Genomic DNA, 15,054 nt, shown 5'->3' with positions numbered 1-15,054 from the left:
CCTGCCATGCAATGTGCTGGGGGTGTAGCTCCCAGACCCCACCCTCACAGACTCCTGCACAGCCTTCATTGACCTTTGACCATCATCTCTTAATTGACCCTGCTACTGCTGGCCCATGTCTCTGCAGCCATTAGCAAGAATGGGCATGGGGACTGGGCAGCAGCCAGTTAGTGTCTGTCGAGGAGGTCATGAGACCAGAGGCTACTTGCTTCTGGCTTCCTTCTGGCTGGCCCAGCCTAGGGATGCTGGGAATGACAGCCTAAGCTATGGCCCAATTGGCACAAACTGCATCTGTGCTCTTCCTCCAGGAACAGTCTCTACTGCACGGCCACACCCCGCCTGTGCTGCTCTCGAAGTCCAGGGTGGCTGTCCTTGCCATTGGCAGTGAGGCCGTTGTCATGCTAAGTGCTGTGTCACAAGGCTGAGATTGGGGTCCTGCAGTGGTTCCCCGTGTTGGCTCTCAACCACAGCATTGCTCGTTCATCAGCTACTGAGCCTCAGCCTCCCTTGACCTATCTCTACCTCGTTTCTCCATGAGGTTGTTGAGTGCATTAGGTTGCAAGCCAGAAGCAGAAGAAGGGGAAGGAGCGCAAGGCCAGGACCTGGAGACCATGCCTGACAATGTCTGACTTCTGCTGTGGCCAACATCCCTGAGCCTATGTGTACCTCCGCAGGCTTCTCCTGCCCTGTGGTGACTGGTCCAGTTTGTTGGCAAGCACGCAGCACTGCATATCCCCAGGTGGTCACCCTCTGAACTGCTGCCACGGCCCTGCCAGGGTCTCAGTTTGGCTTTGCCAGCTCTGGGCTTCTTTGGAGTTCTGGGCCTATCTGAAGCAAACTGGATCAGACACAGCTTTTTCCTGAGCGAGGAAGGATGAAAGAGGGCACTGGTGACCCACAGGTGCCCCAGGTGACAGAAGGGCTTGGGACACAGGTACCTGAAACCTGTGGCCCTCACTGACAAGATTCTCTGCTTGCTCCTTCTATTTGCTCCTGGCACTACTTCCTCTGACCCCATCAGGATGGACAAGGGCTGGTGGCTGCCATCTCTTTCAAGGCCTGGGTCTGAACCTGGTAGCTCCTGGTAGTTCCCTCAGTTTGGTAGGTATCCTTCAGTTCTTAGGGGTATCTCAAGGAAATCTCAGCTCTGTGATAGTGGCGTCAGTGAATGTGGGCACCACTGAGAGATAGCCAACTGGGCATGTCTAACATGGGGCTTGGGGCAGGGTCAAACAGGTCGGCCTCAGTCAGTTAGCGCTTTACCTTTAGGGAAGAGGACAGGCAGACAGGCAGACACACCTTCGGGCCTTTTTTGAGTGCAGGGATAGATATAAAAGCATTAGGTTGGTTGAACCCTTGTTGTTTGACCTCGTGAGCCACCTAGGCAAAAGCTGCCCGTCCCAAGAAGCTGTTGCAAAGAATGTATTCACATCTGCCCGCCCTCTTGTCCTTCCTAAGGACATGGAGCCACTCAGTGGTATCCACAGTTTGGGGACAGGCTGCAGCCTGCAGAGGAAGCAGCCCAGTGGGCTTGTTTCTTAACATGAGGGGTTGCTTAGGACTAGAATCGCCGACTTCAAGGCCAGGCCTGGCCCTGGGGGAGGCCCAAGCAGAGCAACTGAAGAGAGTGGACCCTAGGCATCCTGAAGTGGCCTCTGTCTGTGCTCCTGAACTCTGCCCGAGTACACCTGTACATGAGAAAGTCAAAAACACTCTCTTCCCCTCAGAGCTGTCCGCTTGGGTACTGATGGGTTGGTGCTTGCCCGAGTGTGGGAGCTGGAGTGCAGCCCTGGGCAATCCATTTAGCGTGGGAGAACCTGCTGTTGAGGGCTTCCTGTCCCGGCTACACAAGGCCACCCCACCCTTCCAGTTCTCTTACATGTTGCTGACTGAGCTCACAGCCCAGCTTACAAGGATGATATACAGAGGAGGCTGAGATCTGGGCTAGGCAGCTCTCTAAGCTGTCCCTTGCAAGGGGCTGGGAGTTGCTATCATGGAAGCCAGCAGCCCTGTCTTGGCTAAGCAAGGCTTACCCATAGTCCTCTAGGGCTGTATGCTCAAGCCCAGTAGTCCAGTGTGGGGTTTGTGCTATGTCAACATATCCTGTCCTGTTTTCTCATCTACCTTAGTCACTGGGAGCCAGGCACCCGAGGCTGTCATAAAACACCCCTGAGCTATGCTGGCTCAACTGGTCCCTTGGTCCTGCTCCTGGAGCTGGTGAGGGCAGATCAGAACTGTGGCTCAGCCTGGCCTCCTGAGCACGCAGGTCCCAAAAGCTGAGTGGGGCAGGAGGGGCCCACACAGTGGCCACCTGAGGCCCTGTATCTGCATTTGTGGCCTCTGCTTCTTCCTCGACCCTGCTCTTCCGGCACTCCCAGACCAGCGGTCCACCAGAAGCCTCGCGCTTGCTGCGGAGCTCAGCTGGGAGAGGTATTGATTTAGTTTTGAGTCGAGTGACTTATAAATATGCATGAGGATCGGCGGTTATTTAACTGTGCTTTTTAATTCTCCTCGTGCTGCTGCCTCTTTCCAGCAGGGTCTCTTGGTATGCGAGTCAGGCACCCAGTGGCAGGCAGCCCTGTCTCTCAGCTTGCTGCTTGGACCTTCCTGAGGCAACTGGACCCAAAGGAGGGAGGCTAGGGCAGCTAGCCTCCGGTGAGGGCATAGGAGATCTGGTTCTGTTGTAGGGTCAGAGACCAGGGGTTGCTGTCCTCTGGCCTTCAGTTTTAAATTTTCATTATGTTTTTATTTTTTGTTTATTTTGTGTATCTGTTAAAATGAATATGTGTTTAGGACAACCTGTGGGAGTCACTTCTCTACTTCTGCGGGCCCCAGGGGCTGAACTCAGGTTGTTAGCATTGGCAACAAGTACCTTTTCCCTTTACATGCTGAACCATCTCACAGGCTAGAAGGGTGTGTGTGTGTGTGCGTGCGTGTGCGCGTGCGTGCAAGTGTGTTTACCTATTTGCACATGTGGGTTCTTCTAGGTGCCCATGTCAGATCCCTTGCAACTGGAGTTACAGGCAGTTGAGAGCCATCGGATACGAGTGCTGGGAACCAAATGTGGGCCCGCTAAGAGCTCTTAACTCCTAAGCCATCTCTGTAGCTCAGAAGAAAGGTTCTTAAAGACCAGGTTCACCAGAACAGGGGAGGTAGGTTCAGTGGGTAGGGCCCGAGCTCAAATCCCCAGCACCTGTGTAAAATGCCAGGCACATACATGCCTATGACCTCATCATTAGAGGGTGGAGACAGGTGGAGCCCAAGAGCTTCCTACCTCACTAAGACCGTGAGCCTCCAGTTTCAAGGCAGTATGGGTGAGAGCAATAGAGGAAGGACCCCACCCCTGCTGCATGTCCCACTCTGGCTTCCATATGGGTGTGGGCCTGCACCCTGGGTCACAGGCAGCACACTTGCACACAGCCATACCCACCACATACAAGAAGGACCAAGTTCACCACGTTCCCCCTCACGGAGGGGAACAGAGGCCCGGAGCCGGGGAGGGCGTGCAGAAGACCACGCACACATTCGGGGAAGAGCACTGTGAACTCAGTGCACCACATGCTGGCCCAGATACCTGCTGGTGGCTCTCTGGATGGAGAGCAGTTGGCTGGTCACACAGCATTCGTGGACTTGAACAGCAAATAGAAGGTCACAGAGTGGACAGGGGTGGTGAAAAGGGCCGCCTACCCTTCGGCGACTCTGCACCATGTCCTGGAGCAGCCTCTGCACAGACCTGCCAGTACCACTATCCATGGCCCTGACCAGGGGGCCACAGAGTGTCCCCACCACTGCCGCCTTCCCACCTCCCACTCTGACTGTCAGCTCCTGTGTGTCCACGGTCATTAGCAGAAAACGTCAGCTCACTCGCTCAGCAAGTGAGATGTTTTTGTTTAGTCAATGATTGCATCGTGGCATCAAAGGAAGGTTCCAGAATTTTCCTTTTGAGATTCTTGTCATTGCCTCCACAGTTTCCTCAGCTGTGAATCAAACAAGGCGACAAATTTTAGCAGCAGATTACAGCCATTCTCCCTTTTCTTCCTCAAAGCTGTCATCCAAGGCAGACTCAGCGAAGTTGCTCACTCGCTCCCATCTGCTCGCCTCGCTCGCCTCAGCGGCCCCCTGGACGGTGCTTCTTCACATTGGCACTGGCGCTCCTGGCCTGAAACAGGCAACAGGTGTGTCTGGGGACGAAGCAGACCCGAAACAGTGCTGAGACAGGATCTGGGGCTGTGGGCACAGGCCTGGCACTTCTTCCCTTGAGTGGTCTCTATTGCCTCTGCTGTAGAGAGAGGGCACATGGCTGCCTGGCCGCTCAAGTGCTCAAGCATGCACAGCACAGATGCAGGTGTGTCTGCTGGTACCTCCTGGGCAGGTGGATTTCTCGCGCTCTCTTGCTTTCTCACTCTCGCCCTCACTTTCTCTGGTAGTCTCGAGGCTCCACTAGCCTTAACGTGGGTGATACGCACACAGCTTACGTCCTTTACCGTGTGGCCCCTCCACCTCTACCACTTGGCTTCTCTTCCCAGACCAAGTGCTGAAACCCATTTCTCTCAGCCCTGCCCTGCGACTGGAGCACAGAATCCTGGGTGGGTGCTGGGTGCCAAGTGACAGCGCACTCGACTGTGGACCCAGGCGATGCTCCTGCCCCTGCCTCCTCCTTTTTTGTGATGTCTACACGTGGCTGCCCCTTCACCTGCAACCCCTGTGTCTCCAGGTGGTCATGCAGGGAAGAGTTCGTAAGCTGGGGTTGCTCCTGCTCACAGCAGCAGCCCCGTGTCTGCTGGGGAGCAGAGATGTTGCGTCTGGCACAGGAGGGAGGCCAGGATGCTTCTTGGACCTCTTGGCTCTTTATGCTTCAGTTGGTGATCTGATTTCTAAGTGTGTGAAATACAATCTGGCCCGAGAAATGTTCTATTTGTTAAGCGTCCATTGGGTGACTGCCGTACCAGATACATCGGCAGTGGCAGAAATCTCCGCGAAGAAGACAGACAGCCCTGTGCTCACAGAGCTGACCCCTGCCTGGGGACAGCCAGTGAAACAAGTGTTCAAGGCGACACAGCGTGTCACGAGGTGTAGGTGCGTGGATGGGGCACGGCAGGGGATGGTGGCTGGCATGTGTCGCCTGTCAGCTCGTGGCTGGGTACTTGTTTGGTAAGCACCGGGCACCACTATTGTCCTCATGCTCTACAGAGCGAGGCAGTGGGCGTGGAGCAGAAGGCTCTCAGGCTGCTCAGGTTCCTCATTCATCTCCAGGATCCACCGATCTCCCTCCTTCCCTCCCTCCCACCCCACTCCTCGGCTTTTTGAAACAGGGTTTTTTTCTGTGTAGCCCTGGCTGTCCTGGAACTCAGGCTGGCCTCGAACTTCTAGAGTTCCTCCTGCTGCTGCCTCCTGAGTTCTGGGATAAAAAGTGTGCACTAGCACACTCATCTTTCCACAGGAGTCTTGTGTATTCTGTGTTGCATGTTCAGTGTGGGGCTGTGGGAGTTGTGCCAGGCCTCAGCCCTCTCCTCAGATTGAGACGCCCCAGACCCAGCCTGCCAGACTGTATATAGCGCACAGACGAAGGGTTGAGTTGTGGTTTTTAAAGTCTTTAAAAAGAAAAATCAATATCTTGGGCCACATGAAAATCTGTGTTTGGGTGAGTGTGGTTTCATTGGCACGCATGATGCTCTTCCCTGCCAGTTCCCACGCCTGTAGTCGGTGGCTGCTTTCTCACTGAGCTGTGCAGTGGGCACTGGGACAGATGGGTAGCCCTGAGGAGCTGGCTGGCTCCACAGGCAGTGTCGGGCGGTAGTGCTCAGCCTGGGGAGGGGAGCCGAGGTGTCCAGCCCCAGGGCGGTCTCAGCAGGTGTGGGTGATGGATTTCACATGCTTGGTTATCTCCCCGACCGGTGAAATTGCATGGAATAACAGGCCGTTGAAATTGCACAAGTAACAGTCTCCTTCGACCCTGAAAGCCCAGGCATCAGCTAGCTTTCCAGGAGCCTCTTCATTCCCAGAGCTTTACAAGGTTCTCAGGAAAGCTCTGAAGAGCCTGCCAGGCCTGCTTCCCCTCCCTCCCACTTCCCAGTCCTGGCTGGAGGCCTCCTCCTTCCCCTCCCTCTGATGAGAATGTACTGGGATGTGGCCTCTTGGAAGCCACGGTTGCAAGCCCTGCTGCTCCCTACGGGTGGCTCTGGCACATTCTGCCGCCCCCCCCCCTCCCGTCCCCATCCCAGGGGACTGCAGGCTGCCAGTTTGCATGTGTGAGGGGGTCTTGCTGTTCTTCTCCTGCTCCTCCCCCTTCTGCCCCAGAGGCAGAAGGGCTGACAGGCCATGGCCTGGACTGAGTACTTCAGGTAAAGAGCACACAGCACTGCAGAGGGGCAGTGGCCTCTGGCGGCTAGCTCACGGGACGCTGGGGCTTCTTGAGTACCTGCTGCCTCACTGCACACGCGTCCCGGCTCCTTTGCTCAATCTGTCTGGTGGTCTGAAGGGATGGGCTGTTCCCCGGCTTCCTCAGCAGGCATCCTGGGAGGGGGGCTGGAAGTTCCTGCATGGAGACATGGAGATCGGTGTCTCTTGCTGAGTGCCTGGGCTTTGAGGAGTTGGACTCCAGGTCCATCAGTGTAGTACTGTCACAGGCCAGTTTTCTGCCACCCAGACTCAAGAAGAGATTTCCAAGCCTCCACCCCACGCTCTGCAGCCGTTTCATATCTGAGAGCAGGGCACCTGGGCAGAAGTTGGCCAGAGAAGACAAGTAACCCCTTGTTTGACTTCCTGAGTCATATCAGACACTCTGTGGGGGCAGCAGAGAGCCTCCCCCTCACACAGGTCAGGAGGTGTGTGTCCGTTCAGTGGCTGCGCCACCTGGTACGCTGCGGTCACCACACCCCTGTCCACTCAGTGTCGTGCTGGAATGCACAGCCCTTCTGCATGGGATGGCTGCTTCAGTAGGCACATGGCCCTCTCGCTGACTGCATTTTGTGCTTTCCTGACAGCTCACTTATACCAAAGCCATTGGCTCTTTGGGTTCTGCCTGTGAAGTGTTTCTCCCTTTTGCCTGTTTTTCAGTGGCCAACATTCTCTTGATTGCTTTTGAGTTTCGCATAGCATCTAGGTGTGAGCTGCTGAGGTGGATGGACTAGAACAACCCTCCCTGATGTTCACCTCCTTCCCTGGGGCCTAGAGTGTTTTCCAGCAAAATGTGTCTCCCCCTACACACACGGTCCTGTTTTCTTTTTCTTCCCCATTCTGATGTAACCCAGATTAACCCATAATTCTCAAACTCAGTTCTCCCGCCTCAGCTTCCTGAATGTTGCCGTTGTACCAGCTTCCATCCATTTCTCCCATGCCAGCACATCCTCTGTCCTATCTGTGACGTCGCCACCATTGTGCTGCCAGGACAGTAATGTGCCCTCACACTCACTCTCGTCCTTACCTTTGGGGGCTGGAGAGATGGCTGAAGAGCACCCACATGGCGGTTTGCAGCTGTAACTCCAGTTCCAGGGAGTCCAGCACCCCCTCCTGACCTCCGCGGGCACCAGCCACTTGTGGAATCCACATAGGCCTGCAGGCAAAGCGGTCATAAAATAAATCAAGGTCAAGGTCTAGCCTTTTACACCCTGCCTTGCCTTCTCTGGAGCTGGCATGCGCATGCAGTAACAGGTAAGGCGTGGGCACTCTGCCCACCCTCTCTCTGGTGCCACTAGTCACAGTCAGTGCTTTGGAACATGTTGGGATGCCTGCTAGAATCAGCCATTGCTCTCCTGTGGTTGTCATGGCTTGGGGAAGCAATGATGGGTAGGTGCTGCTTGTGGGCACCAGATTGAAGTCTGTGGGCACTCTCCTTTCTGCAGTCAGAGTTCTCTGTAAAGCCGTCTTGTTCGATTCTGCCTCCTCCCTCCCCCCGACCTATTGCAGAGAGGAATAGATGACAGGCCTCACAGGGATACAGGATAGGCATCATGAGCCTATTCACTCAGTGACTGCACCAGGAGTCATCGGGCGGGGGGTGGGGGCAACTGTGAATAGAGCCCAGGGTACACATACTAAACAAGTGTTGCAGGGCTGACTGGGCCACGCCCAGCCCTCACTGGGGGCTCTAGACAGGGCTGACTGGGCCACGCCCAGCCCTCACTGGGGGCTCTAGACAGGGCTGACTGGGCCACGCCCAGCCCTCACTGGGGGGCTCTAGACAGGGCTGACTGGGCCACGCCCAGCCCTCACTGGGGGCTCTAGACAGGGCTGACTGGGCCACGCCCAGCCCTCACTGGGGGCTCTAGACAGGGCTGACTGGGCCACGCCCAGCCCTCACTGGGGGGTTCTAGGCAGGGCTGACTGAGCCACACCCCAGCCCTCACTGGGGGGTTCTAGGCAGGGGCTCTACCACTGAGCCACGCCCAGCCCTCACTGGGGGGTTCTAGGCAGGGCTGACTGGGCCACGCCCAGCCCTCACTGGGGGGCTCTAGACAGGGCTGACTGGGCCACGCCCAGCCCTCACTGGGGGGCTCTAGGCAGGGGCTCTACCACTGAGCCACACCCCAGCCCCTCACTGGGGGGCTCTAGGCAGGGGCTCTACCACTGAGCCACACCCAGCCCCTCACTGGGGGGCTCTAGGCAGGGGCTCCACCACTGAGCCACACCCCAGCCCCTCACTGGGGGATTCTAGGCAGGGGCTCTACCACTGAGCCACACCCAGCCCCTCACTGGGGGGTTCTAGACAGGTGGTCTGCCACTGAGCCACACCCCAGCCCCTCACTGGGGGATTCTAGGCAGGGGCTCTACCACTGAGCCACACCCCAGCCCCTCACTGGGGAATTCTAGGCAGGGGCTCTACCACTGAGCCACATCCCCAGCCCCTCACTGGGGGATTCTAGGCAGGGGCTCTACCACTGAGCCACACCCCAGCCCCTCACTGGGGGATTCTAGACAGGTGGTCTGCCACTGAGCCACACCCCAGCCCCTCACTGGGGGACTCTAGACAGGTGGTCTGCCACTGAGCCACACCCCAGCCCCTCACTGGGGGATTCTAGGCAGGGGCTCTACCACTGAGCCACACCCCAGCCCCTCACTGGGGAATTCTAGGCAGGGGCTCTACCACTGAGCCACACCCCAGCCCCTCACTGGGGGATTCTAGGCAGGGGCTCTACCACTGAGCCACACCCCAGCCCCTCACTGGGGGGTTCTAGACAGGTGGTCTGCCACTGAGCCACACCCCAGCCCCTCACTGGGGGACTCTAGACAGGTGGTCTGCCACTGAGCCACACCCCAGCCCCTCACTGGGGGATTCTAGGCAGGGGCTCTACCACTGAGCCACACCCAGCCCCTCACTGGGGGACTCTAGGCAGGGGCTCTACCACTGAGCCACACCCCAGCCCCTCACTGGGGGATTCTAGGCAGGGGCTCTACCACTGAGCCACACCCCAGCCCCTCACTGGGGGGTTCTAGACAGGTGGTCTGCCACTGAGCCACACCCCAGCCCCTCACTGGGGATTCTAGGCAGGGGCTCTACCACTGAGCCACACCCAGCCCCTCACTGGGGGGTTCTAGACAGGTGGTCTGCCACTGAGCCACACCCCAGCCCCTCACTGGGGGACTCTAGACAGGTGGTCTGCCACTGAGCCACACCCCAGCCCCTCACTGGGGGATTCTAGGCAGGGGCTCTACCACTGAGCCACACCCCAGCCCCTCACAGGGGGATTCAAGGCAGGGGCTCTACCACTGAGCCACACTCCTAGCCCCTCATTGCTGGGTTCTACTTAAGTGGTGAACCACTGAGACTCATCTCCAGTCTTGTTTGTTTGTTTGTTTGTTTGTTTGTTTGTTTTGACAGGGTCTCACCAAGTAGCCCATGCTACCCTTGCCCTCACTGTATGGCCTTAACTCGCCTTCTGCTTGCAATCCTTCTTCCTCAGCCTATGGTTTAGCTGGTCTTACAAGCCTGTGCCTCTTGTCTCTTCTGGAATTTGGCATTGAATTTCATGTTTAGGTAGAATGAGCATGGGATTGGTGGGGTAGCCAAAGGAGAGGAAGACTGGCTCTTTTTCTCTACCAGCAGTCCACTGCACTGTAGGAGATCAGAACCCAGGTTGGTAACAGTCTCGCCTGCACACATTGCACAAGGGTGCTGAGGCAATTGTCACAGCAGCTGCCACACGACGCCCTGTGTTCCATCAAACGCTTATCATCAAGTCCCCCCTGGCTTTTGCTCTGTGTTTTGAGCTCCTCACCCGCATCCGGTGAGCCTGTGCTGTGTTTGCTCCTCTAGGGTGACTACAACCAGAGTCGAACCAAAGTGCTGCACCTGAGTCTGAACCCGGCCAGCATGGCCAGGCAGCGCCAGCGTGAGGACCATGAGCGGCTGCAGGGGGAGTGTGAGCGACTGCGGGGGCTCGTGCACGCCCTGGAGAGAGGGGGTCCCATCCCTGCTGACCTGGAGGCTGTCTCCAGCCTGCCCTCATCCAAGGAGGTGGCAGGTAGGTGAAATTGCCCAGCCCATGGGACCTCTGGGCCTCATGGAGGGACAGAGCCCGCTGGCCCTTGCAGCCAACTGAGAGGTACTGCTGCCCTGCAGGCTTCACAAACAGGGTTAGTCATCCAAGTTTGCAAGCAGCTAAGATTGTCTCAGACCCCCCAAAACAAATTAATACCATTTATCAGTTTATATGTGGCCCATTAATCATGAGTAAATCCAATCCTCCGAGAAAACAGGGCCATCGTTCACTGGCCTAAGCACGCGTCACAGAGCCCAGGGCCCTTTGCAGCCAGGCCCCAGATTCTAGGGAAGAACAAGACTAGTGGAGGCAGAGCCACTCACCACCCTGTCCAGTCAGTAAATCAGGATAACAACCATCAGAGCGTGTGCCTGTCACCCCTGACGCATTGCAGTGGCCACTGGCATCAGTCACTGAGCCTCGGTGAGCAAGTCCGCCATGAGGTCCTGCCCCAGCTGCTTTGCCCTGGAGCTGTGCAGGGCACACGTGTGGGTACAAGGAAGGGGATTGCACTGGGTCTGAGTGGGGAGAGACTGGGGCAAGAGAATGCTGGGAGCAGGTTCTGCAGCAGCCCTGCCTGACCTGAGGCCACTCCTGTCTCCTTACCTTTGGGGCGCTTCAGGCCACCCGTGCTGGGATGTGTCTGCGGGCCACTGTTGTCTTGGAGTTCATGTCTTTCTCATGGTTCTCAACTACTTTTCATCCTGTAAAGCACGCCTGTTTCCTTTCCTTGTATCTGTCATCTGGTCTTGTGGAGGCACTTGGCATTTGCAGTGAGAGTCCTTGATCCAGGGAGGGTGGAACTGTCACCAGAGAGCCCTTCCCGCAGCGGGGATCTCAGGATGGAGTGGCAGAGGCAGATCCTGCCCTCTTCATCCCTGCATTTCTGTTCTGGCTCCCTTGTGCTTGTTGCATCAGCCCTGGGCCTTCATGGAGAGAGCTCCTGAAGACAGTGTCACCCAGAACCTGGGGGTCCTAGGCTGATTGAAGGCATGTATTCAGGGGCCTGGTACCCCGAGGACCCAACGTCTCAGTGAGCATGGCTGGCGCAGCCTTCCTTTTGTCTTGCTAGGCTGAGGTGCCCTGAGAAGCAGTCAGCACCTTGGGGCTTTACGCGGAGAGTCCCGGTATGGGGTAGGCACCCCAGATGATCTGCCATCTGCGTTATTACCCATGGTCGTGTTGCCTGGCTAAAGGGACACCTGCCAGCTTTGGTGCGTGCTCTGACAGGCCTCCAGGTCGGCAGTGTCCTTTGTGAGTCTGTGGTTCCTATGCAGGGGTCAGCGGTAAGGAGCAGATGGTATAGCACCCATGGCAGCTTAAGACCATGTTGGCTTTCGGCATTTCTCTTCTCAGGAGCAGCAGCGGACAGGGGTGTGCATGGAGAGCATATCCTTGCCCCTTCACTTCCACCCTTCCCTCGTATCAGGTTTTCAGAATCAAAGAACTTAACACTAACCCTCTTACATCCTGCGTGTCTGTTCTTCTGCACAACAGAGCCTACAGACACAGAAAACAGCCCGATCTAGAGCCCAGTTCTCGAGGGTCTCAGGCTACTCGCACTCTCCATGGGGCAGAAGGAAGCCCTAGCAGCTCCAGGCTTACAGGCAGCAGCCTCCACTGCTGAGCTCTCCACTTCGCCAACATTGGCGGCCAGACAGAGGCCTCTGCAGCAGATGGACCTGCCTGTCACTGGCTCCCAGCAGCCTGAGCCCAGTGGGGCTCTTTAGGGAAACAGTTCCTCCCGAAGAAGCTGACCCTGTGTACAGGGACCAAAACCCAGCCTCGCAATGCTGCCCAGGCTCAGTGTGTGTGGCCCTCTGCTGTCTCTGGCCCCTGCCAGTGAGCTGGTTAATTGCAGTTTAATTAGGCATGCATTAAAATTAAAACAATTTCATCTTGTCAGAGTGACACATTGGAGGTGATCAAATTTATCACTGCTTGACTGGGCACAGCGGTTCTCCGAGGTGTCTCTGGGGAAGAGAGCAAGGGAGCTAGCTGGCTTGTGGGGAGTTCTCCTGTATCTCAGCTTCTGCCCCAAAAATGAGGGCACTCTCCAGGGCCTAGTTTGGGGCTTTGGGAGGAGGAGGTGGCAAGGATTAGCTCAGGTTCTTTCTGTATAGCTCAGGCTGACCTTGAACTCTCCATTCTCCTGCTTCAGCCTCCTGAGTGCTGGGATTAAAAGCATGCACTATTATGCTTGACTGAGGTTGACGCTGAAGCATTTGACACTTGACCCTAGCCTGAGACACCATGGCCTACACTCATGTTAGACCATGTGACTTCAGGACTGCTGCTGCCCCAGCCTTGACTCACATGTTCCCCATGCCATGGTCCTGGTTCTGGGATATAGGTCAGTTGGAGTGTCGGAGGAGATTCAGGGATGCCCCAGTGCACTCAGACCTGAGATCAGCTTGGTGGCTTCGCTTGGTGAGGGCTGCATCTCCCAGACTTCAGTCTACTCAGAAGTAACTAGGGGTTACAAGGGTGGACCGAGCAAGATTTAGGTGCAAAAGGAGGTACTTTGTCTCAGGTGTCCCCACACAGCTCTTCTTGTTCTGGGAAAATGTCAGCTATTCTCTGAGCCCCTGAATCACAGCGCTGCAGGTCTATAGAATGATGCAGAATCCCCAGTGCAGCCCCTATCCCCCAGCGCCCTTTCCCATGCAGAACAGGCAAGTATCGTTGATGCATACAGTCTGTGTGGCAGAGGCAGAGACGCAGGAGGACCATATTAAAACAAAACAACCTGACAATGTTATAAAAATAAAAGTATTAGTTTTCAACAAATCCCAAGAATACTTGGTATGCTGTAGAAACTATGAAATTCAGAGCTTAGTACCACAAATAAAGTTTTATTGAAACATGGCCACTCTGTTGTTAGGAATGTCCAAGAAGCTGAGTTAAGCTCCAGAGACTAGAAGATTTAGTTGTCTTCCTAGAATCCCCCAATGAGGGGCTGGGGTGTGGTAGAGCACCTGCCTAGAATCCCCCAGTGAGGGGCTAGTTACTTCTGAGCAGACTGAGGCCTGGGAGGCACAGCCCTCCCCAAGGAAACAGGGCCTGTGACTGGCCTGTAGCAAGCGAAGCCAAGCTGACCTGGGAGTGTGACTGACTTAGTGATACAGTGTGTGCTAGCAGTGGTTGAAGGCCCTCTGTTCCAGCCCCAGTACTTGGAGGTCGGGGGGATTTCTTCATTAAAAATAATGAAATGGATGAGCCTCAAGTTTAACCTTTCTAAACAATATCATCTCTTCTTAAAAACAACCTTAACGGCACGCTCTGACACAAACACTGTAAGGGATGAAGTTATCAGTTGACAGTTCTGACAAGAGAAGCTAAAGCTCTCTCCCTTCTCATTAGTCAAGAAACACATTCGCCGGAGATGCTGTGCTAGCTTGGTTTTTTCAGGGCTCGTGTGGTAAAGTAGCAGTGTGAGCTGTACAGATCTGTATGTGTGTGACAGCCTGGGTCAAGACTGTCAGCACGTCCCTCACCAGTATGAGTCATGCTCCACTCCTGGTCCAAATGTCCACCCCCAGGCCCAAGGCCCATGGCCTGCTCTGTCCCTTCCTATGTCTAGAGCTGTGTCTCCAGCTTGGCGCTCAGCTTCCAGCATGTCCTGTTGCCCTTGTACGATGGGCTGATGGCATTTAGGGGGAGTGAACAGGAATGGTGCCATTACACTTCAGATTTGGGCTGCTCGTGGCTGTGGTTAATTATGCATATTCGTGCTTGTCCGTGTGTAGTCAGGCCAGCGCAGACATGGGGAACAAGGCCAGCCTCCTGGGGATTTCAGGGAGCCCTGCGGAAGGAGCCTAAGACAGCTGTACACTTTGAGAGCACGGCTGGAGCTTGACCCAGCCCGGCCCGGGGCACACCATAACTACGAATCCAACATCAGAAGGCCCAAGAAGCATGGTGAGGCCTAAGGCTGGCTGCTAGAAGGCGCCCTGGCCGCTGCTCAACCCCCAGATAGCAACATTCTGCACAGAACCTGAACAGACCTCAGATCTCCTCACATGCTGATAACACGTATGAAGGGCTTGCAAGGAGCCACGAAAATAGACCACCAAGACCATGGCCATGTGGAATAGGCCCGAAGGGACCAGCATCCTGAAGTCCACAGCGATGCCAACAGCCAGGGGCTGGGACCACGGGCCTTTCTGGAGTCACACCCCTGCCAGGGTGCTTCGTAAAGCAGCAGAAGGGAAAGTGGGCCAGCTGTTGAGTGCTCGGAGTTTCCTCAGGGAAAAGCAAAGCGCTGCCGGCTTCTAATCCATACTTGGGATTAGAAGTGATTGCTGGGCCTGCTGCGGTGGTTCTCACCTGTAGTCCCATCACGTGGAGCCCAAGTTACAGGACACCCCGAGCTACAGAGTGAAATCAAACAAAAGAGGAGAAAAGGAAAGAAAAAGAAGATTCATAATTACCACAAGTAGATAAATGGGATAAAAAGAGACAAACCAACCCTGAGCCAGGATCTCTTTTGTACAAGAAGTTAGCGCACACGCACTGAACAGCGAGCCCGTGGAGACCATCTGACAGATGTCACGAGGACAGCTCCTCAGTGATA

At 55.8% G+C, this 15,054-nt stretch overlaps 1 protein-coding gene across 6 annotated transcripts in view; it reads left to right on the top strand.

The window, feature by feature from the left end:
• Mad1l1 (mitotic arrest deficient 1 like 1) overlaps positions 1-15,054 on the top strand; it is a 296,488-nt gene that overhangs the window by 211,066 nt on the left and 70,368 nt on the right. For all 6 annotated transcript variants that reach the window (XM_060368003.1, XM_060368004.1, XM_060368005.1 and 3 more), the window contains one exon: positions 10,253-10,460. In XM_060368003.1, the coding sequence (XP_060223986.1) occupies positions 10,253-10,460 (208 nt within the window). The remainder of the gene's footprint in view (positions 1-10,252; positions 10,461-15,054) is intronic.

The sequence above is a fragment of the Meriones unguiculatus genome, chromosome 15 (assembly GCF_030254825.1).
Source record: "Meriones unguiculatus strain TT.TT164.6M chromosome 15, Bangor_MerUng_6.1, whole genome shotgun sequence".
NCBI lineage: Eukaryota > Metazoa > Chordata > Mammalia > Rodentia > Muridae > Meriones > Meriones unguiculatus.
The sequence above is the reverse complement of the archived record's forward strand: the minus strand, read 5'-3'. Positions and strand labels throughout refer to the sequence as shown.